The sequence below is a fragment of the Sitodiplosis mosellana genome, unplaced genomic scaffold (assembly GCF_009176505.1).
Source record: "Sitodiplosis mosellana isolate CC-2019 unplaced genomic scaffold, AAFC_SMos_1.0 Smas_scaffold_3972, whole genome shotgun sequence".
In the NCBI taxonomy this organism is placed as follows: domain Eukaryota; kingdom Metazoa; phylum Arthropoda; class Insecta; order Diptera; family Cecidomyiidae; genus Sitodiplosis; species Sitodiplosis mosellana.
Window position 1 is genome coordinate 1,377 of NW_022599214.1, and position 6,906 is coordinate 8,282.

Sequence of the window (6,906 nt, forward strand, 5' to 3'; positions counted from 1 at the left end):
CGTCTGTCCGAATGGCTACTGTTCATGTACGCACTAATACATTGGCATGCACTGGTGCCGAGTCTGTGAGTTTGTATATATTGTATAACCCGTTGAGTACAAAAATTACAATACATACAAGCTCACAGACTCGGCACCAGTGCGTGCCAATGTATTAGTGCGTACATGAACAGTAGCCATTCGGACAGACGCATAGAAAACAACTCATTTTACCCAAAATTCGGTGTAAATTCCCCTAAAATAGTTGAAACCGCTATATTAACCTAACTCAAGAGTAAACTTTACACTCAAATGTTTTGCTGTGCATTTTTGACGTTTTTTGGTATTACCCGATATTGTTGTGACTATTTCTGTTTGAAATATTTCTTTTAATTTTGAAATATGCGAAATATTTGAAATATAGCCAAATATGTCAAATATACGAAATATCAAGATGCATTTTATGAACAAATAATGCTTAAATATTTGAAATATTTGACGTAATTGAATATATTCGGAAATATTTCATATATATTTGTTCGTCGCAAGCCCTTCGATTGACACCTCTAGTTACATTTGGCAAATGTATCTGCAAAACATTCACATCACTTGCGGTATTTTCTTCATGGCCAGTAGATTTGCACGTGAATTTATTTCCAAATATATTTTTGGAATTTGCGAGATATTTACGAAATACACGATATATTCAAATTTTTGCATTCTTTCCTCACGATTTCTCTTGAAATGACCGGTTCCACAGAGAGTTTTTTGTATTCTCTTCCGGAGATAATATTTGTGAAAGATAAAGGAGCTCAAGCAAACTGTGTGAGCCATCTAGGCCAGGTATTCGAGTTATGCGAAATTGCTGCAGTGCAGCATGCTCATGTCAATATATAACGTATACATATAATGAAAGACATGGAACAGTGTACCAAAAGAACAAGGGAAAGAAAAAGACCAATCACATGTCAAATTTGGGTAGAACAATTGAATGTTCTATAGTTTTTCTAGATCGACTCTTCGAGAACAACTGACCAAAGCGACCGATTTCGGTTCATTGTTCAACATCTTTATAAACGTGTGTATATAATAACGAGCACCTCTCCGTAATAACGAGCATGCATCTTGTAAATATTCGTAGCATGTAAGTGGAATGATCGGTTCATGATCACTCTAGTTCTATAGTTTTGTACATAGCAAAATCGTGCATTGACCATAAAGTCTTACAGAAACTTAGAGGAAATTGGAAGAAATGGAAGATGTCAAATAATGCGTGATAAAATGGAAGAAATAAATGCGGCCACAATTGAGCGTTTACTCTTTTCATAAATTAAATTAAATTAATAAAATGCAATAACTTAGCTTCCATAGGTCAGATCAATTTAGTTTGTAAATTAAAGTTCAATACCTTGAAAAATGCTTCGATACAAACTGATTCGCTAATTTAGCTCGCAAGTATATATTCTAATTATGCCAAAACGAAAAAGTCAAACCAACGATAAAATGTGCTTTATCAAATTGGTCTGAATATTTTTTCATATTAATTAATTATTTGGTTGGTTGCACGCACGTCACACTCATCTCTTTGTGACGACGGCGATATTGAAATTGTAACATAACTGAAGAAGAAATAGTGAATGGAAAATGAATACCATGTGGTGGAGACAACGGGCGAATTACTACTGAAAAATTGAATTCAGTACTTTCAGTGCCCAATGTATTAGTATATGAAAGTATTGAAAATGGCATTTATTTTTGAGGAGAAAAATGAAAAGTTGGCAGAACTGTCAAAAATCCCGATCTATTTTGAAACTGAAAAGTACTGAAAATATTTTTCAGTTGTTTTCAGTCTTTTCAGTAGTGATTTGCTTCTTCGGTGGAGTGCGTTTGTTTTTTTTTTTCGTATAAAATAGCAGTGATTTATTGCTCTAGATATCAGAAGTCACTGTGTCCCTTTGGATTATACAAATAAAGAAAAACAGCTTCAAAATGAAATTCGTTATTGTTTTCGCCATTTTATTTCGCCGTTGCCATCGCTACACTCATTCAATCAAACCACACCGGTGACCTTAGAAGCTTACACCGTTAGCAAACAAGCAAGCATCGCTCCAGACCACAGCCAATAGTCGCATTCGTAAGTGATCAAAAGATTGGTTTCAAGCTGAAAAGAAAATTCAACACTCGCTTCATTTAAATATTGAAAAATTGCATATTCCTTCTCTGTGTATACAGTCCAAACAAGCAATGGAATCGCCGCCTCAGAACAAGGCACATTGAACCAACCACATTCACTTGACAAAACTGCTGCATATGCCACACAAGGAGGTACAAAAATTTTAACCAAGCGTTGTTGAACACGATTATTTTTTAAAGAAATTTCTAAAATTAATCTTCATTTTAACACTTTTTCTCCTCAATAGAGTTCTCATGGACTCCAGATGGCTCCAGATGGCCAAAAATTCACTGTTAGATACACCGCTGATGCTAATGGTTTCCACCCAGAAGCTGCTCATTTGCTAGTTGCCCCAGTCGCATAAATCCATTTAAAATCTTATGAATAAGTTGTAGACCGCTCGATCTTGCGTATGTTCGCAATCTCATTCAAACAATAAATAATGAGTGCGTTCTAAAGTAACATTACTGGAACGTACCACGTTACTTTTCTTCTCATACTATTACAAATGAATGAAAAATAAATAATTAGTTGGAAAATAAAGCTACAATATCTTTTATTTTCTCACAATTATTAGCAGAATTGAGCTATTTTTCTGCTTTCTGTCTCATACAATTTAAATAGAAATTCTCCGATGTTGCAATATCGATTTGAAGTGGCAATCAATTGAAATTCTTTTTCACCTGCACCTTACATTCAAAAACTCACATTACTTGAGGAAGCAGCGTGGTCACAATTGAATATTATATTGCCAGATTTGAATGAAACTTGCTCCAATGTGCTACATCTAATTTGGTTTCTTTGAATTTTAGATTTCAATAAAATAATATTTGTTTGGATAAATAATTGGAGTTTCATGTTATTTATCTATGTAGTCATTTCAATGATTTATCAAATATGAATAAAACTGGACCAAATATTCATATTACTTTTATCAATTATACAATCTGTCCCGTTCTTTCGAATTATTTTTTAATTTTGAAAAAATAAAAAAAATCCATCTGTGAGGATATCTGTAGACTTTTTGATAATAACAATGACTTCTTCACTCAATTTCGTGATTTTTCTGCAATTTTAGGTTGTACCGGAGTGGCCGATCGTTGTTACTGTTCGGTTCGACAATTTCATTTGTAAATTCAAAAGTGTGTGAAATACCGATTGTGTTCGATTGAAAAAGTATAAAACTTCAAATGTCACGAGCTATAGATTGATAAATAAACTCCTGCAGTGAATGAAAGATGCGTTTTTTTTTCTTCGAATAATTCAACTATTTCTTTTTATTTGCAATTTTCAACAAAAAATAATAATTGAACATCAAATTAAGCTTGTGGGGCAACTGGCAAGTGTGAGCCGGTTGGACGGAAACCGAATTCATCGGCGATGTAGTGAACGGTGTATTCAACACCGTCTGGTCCTTGGTATGAGTATTGTCCACGGACGGCATATGATGCGCTGGCGTCAGATGAACGTGGTTGGTTCAATGTAGCATCGGCTTTGGCTGAGATACCATTGCTGGTCTGTGATCTATAAATACAATATATGTTCACATTTATTCACTTGATTTCTTCATGCTCACTGAACACTGTCCAGTGTCCACTGTATATTTTCTATACTTACGAGTATGTGTAACTGCTTTGGTCTGGTGAGATGGCGTTTTGTTGGCTGACAATGGTGGCCAAAGCTTCTTGTGAGGCGCCTTGGAGAAGAGCAGCGGCTGAGGCAGCGATGAGGGCAGCGAATACGATAACGAATTTCATTTTGACGGGTTTTGTTTGTTTGGTTTGATTAATCCACGAAAGCAGCTCAAATACTTGTGATATCTGGAGCAAGTGGTCGCAACCAATTTATACTAAAAATTATGTATCCATCACCCTCCATTTCTTGACCATCTCTTAATTTTTTTCATCTTAAACCGTGTTTGAACTTTACGACACATCCCACGAGAGACCAATGAATTATTTACAAGCCACTATGCGGTGAAGCTGGAACAGATAAATTATTCAGCGCCGTTTGCATACTCATTAAATTCAAATTCTTTTGAAAATATAAATAGAGCACCGCTTGGGAGCGTGTGGAGTAGCTTAAGGTCAATATCTATTCATTTTAAATTAATCGATGCTAAAGCAAGACTATATTTACAATTTTAACTTTGAACTTTAACACTAATTGGAAGAATTTTGATAGGCGATAGTGGTTTGACGGGAGCGAAAACATTTGAATGGGATTCTTATCGGTCATGAGACAACAGTAACTTGGCTTGTAATTGATTCATCGGTTTTTTTTTTCCAAAATATTCAACCCAAAGCTTATAATTTCCAGTTTCATTGCAATTGTTATATAGAAAGTTTTAATGAAAACAAATAATAAAAGTGATGCGAGTTATTTATTGTGCTTAGTCAAAAGAAAGTTTTCAAATACTTTTACTTCAGATCATTACAGATTGCAGAGGTATTTTATAGATTCAAAATTGACAGAAAATAATCGAAGAAAACGAATCCATATCCAATCAGTTGCCATTGGAAGACTATTGAAGTGTTCTTTGAAATTAAGGACTCTCTCGTCAGCGTAACGTCTCAACGTCCCATGGAAACACCTTAATCATGTATTTCGGTCATTATTCAATTATTGAACTTTGGTATAACTCTTTGCGGTAGCCTGTTTTTGTAAATAGGTTCATTTATGGATGACAAAGAGCGTGCGGAAAGTCTCTTTCACATGAAAAATGTAGGAACTTTTTCATTTATTATAGAAAAAACTATTTAAAAACTCTTACGAGTTGACAATGAAAATTTAAAGAAATTAACCACAATGAGATTTTACCTGATAGAAATGTCCTTTACTTTTCAACATACGCATGATTGTAGAACACATACTGAGTGTGATCATTGTTGAACCATCCATCGCATTTGTGCCATTTTTGATGTTTGGTTCATCAAAGTCATGAATATGATGTTGAAGCAGATTTCGTGCGAATTCTAGCACGTTCAATCGTAAAACTGATACAAGAGCGAAAATCAGGTTTATGCGGGAAGAATGTAGACTTATGTAGAAACTGAAACTTGATTACATTGCCGAAACGTGATCAGAAATTTATGATCCGATTCATTGATCATTTGGAACAAGAGAACGTTAAAGATTTTGGTGGTGATATATAACGTATTCGGTCGCACTAATGACAACTAGCACGTCATGTAAATTTCAACAGAGAGAACTCACAATTTTCTCCCGCTTTTATTCGTTGATGCTCATGCCTTTAGTGTTAATCAAACAATTGGGCGGAATGTAATAATGTTGTTTGGGGCATGTGGTAGCTTTAAGAAATTTTATTCATTTAGATTGCCAGAATAGTTTGAGGGACATGAAAATATTCGCAGTGTAGTTACTTTCAGCAGGCGGCGTAGTTACTTTTGCTGATGGCCAGACCTACCAAATGAAATACACCCCTTAATTATTGTAAGGGAACGAGATTTTCGTCGTTATATTGATTTTACATTTGTTTATACCGAAGTTCAAATGTCATCGAAACGTCTACGTTTCATCATTGCCAAATGCAACCGAAGTACAAGCACTGCAGTGAATATGACCCTAATGACTCTATTATGGCATAAATAAAAGAAATAGTTCAAAAATCAAATGAGAATCTTTCATTTTCTACCCATTATTTTAATAAATTCATTTAACATGAAGCATGAAAATGTTTGGCGGTTTTCCACATTCTTCGAAAGTCTTCATCATATACTTTGCTCTGCCAATCAACCTGATATATAAGATGTAAGCTTTGGTGTAACTCTTTGAAGTATTCTATTTTGGTAGATATTGGGTCTGGGAATTAGTTTTGTCGATTTTTTTAAATTTTCAAACATTTATTTGAATACCAAAATGAAATTACATTTCAATCAAAATATTGTCCATCGTAAGCGATGACCTTCTGCCACAATGTGGGCAATTGACGGATGCCTGCCTTAAAAAATTCCTCATCTTTTGAGGCTATAAATGCATCGAGCCAATTTTGGATTTCTTCAACTGAAGAGAACCGCTCTCCGTCCATATGGTTTTGCATCGATTGAAACAAATGGTAGTCGGAAGGAGCCAGGTCTGGGCTATACGGGGCGTGAGCCAAAACTTCCCATCCGCTATTTTCCAAGTAGTTTTTGACCGATTTCTCAATGTGTGGCCGAGCATTGTCATGTAGGTAAATCAATGTCTCTTTTCTGGTCTCCCATTTCGTGCGTTTTTCTTTGATTGCTTGTTTCAAACGTATCAATTGTTGTCGGTAGAAAGGCCCATCGATGGTTTGACCACTTCTCAGCAGCTCATAATACACCACTCCCTCCTCATCCCACCAAATAGACAGCATTACCTTGTCGCCGTGAATTTCTTGTTTTGGCTGTGATGTTGCTGGTTGGCCGGGCTTAACATACGATGCTTTGCGCTTGGGGTTATCGTAATGAATCCATTTTTCGTCACCAGTGACAATTCGATACAGAAAACCTCTTTTTTTTGTGCCTTGCGAGCAGCATTTCGCAAGTCACTAAACGCCTTTCAGCTTGCGCTGGCGTCAATTCATGTGGTACCCAATTTGACAACTTGCGAATGAAACCAAGGGCCCTTAAACGATATCCAACAGTGCTTCGGTCAACATTCAATGCTCTGGCAAGCTCATCTTGAGTTTGACTCCAATCTTCATCGAGCAATGCCTCCAATTCCGCATCTTCATACTTTTTTGGCTGGCCGGGACGTTCCTTGTCTTCCGT

At 35.8% G+C, this 6,906-nt stretch overlaps 1 protein-coding gene across 1 annotated transcript; it reads right to left on the reverse strand.

Moving 5' to 3' along the window:
* Positions 1–3,403: 3,403 nt before the first annotated feature.
* LOC129572015 (cuticle protein CP14.6-like) lies at positions 3,404–3,949 on the reverse strand. Its single transcript, XM_055451916.1, has 2 exons — positions 3,770–3,949; positions 3,404–3,676 (listed from the first exon to the last, which is right to left on the reverse strand). Exons 1-2 carry the CDS (start codon positions 3,907–3,909, stop codon positions 3,472–3,474), a joined length of 345 nt encoding a protein of 114 aa, XP_055307891.1. The 5' UTR covers positions 3,910–3,949; the 3' UTR covers positions 3,404–3,471.
* Between the last annotated feature and the right edge of the window lie 2,957 nt (positions 3,950–6,906).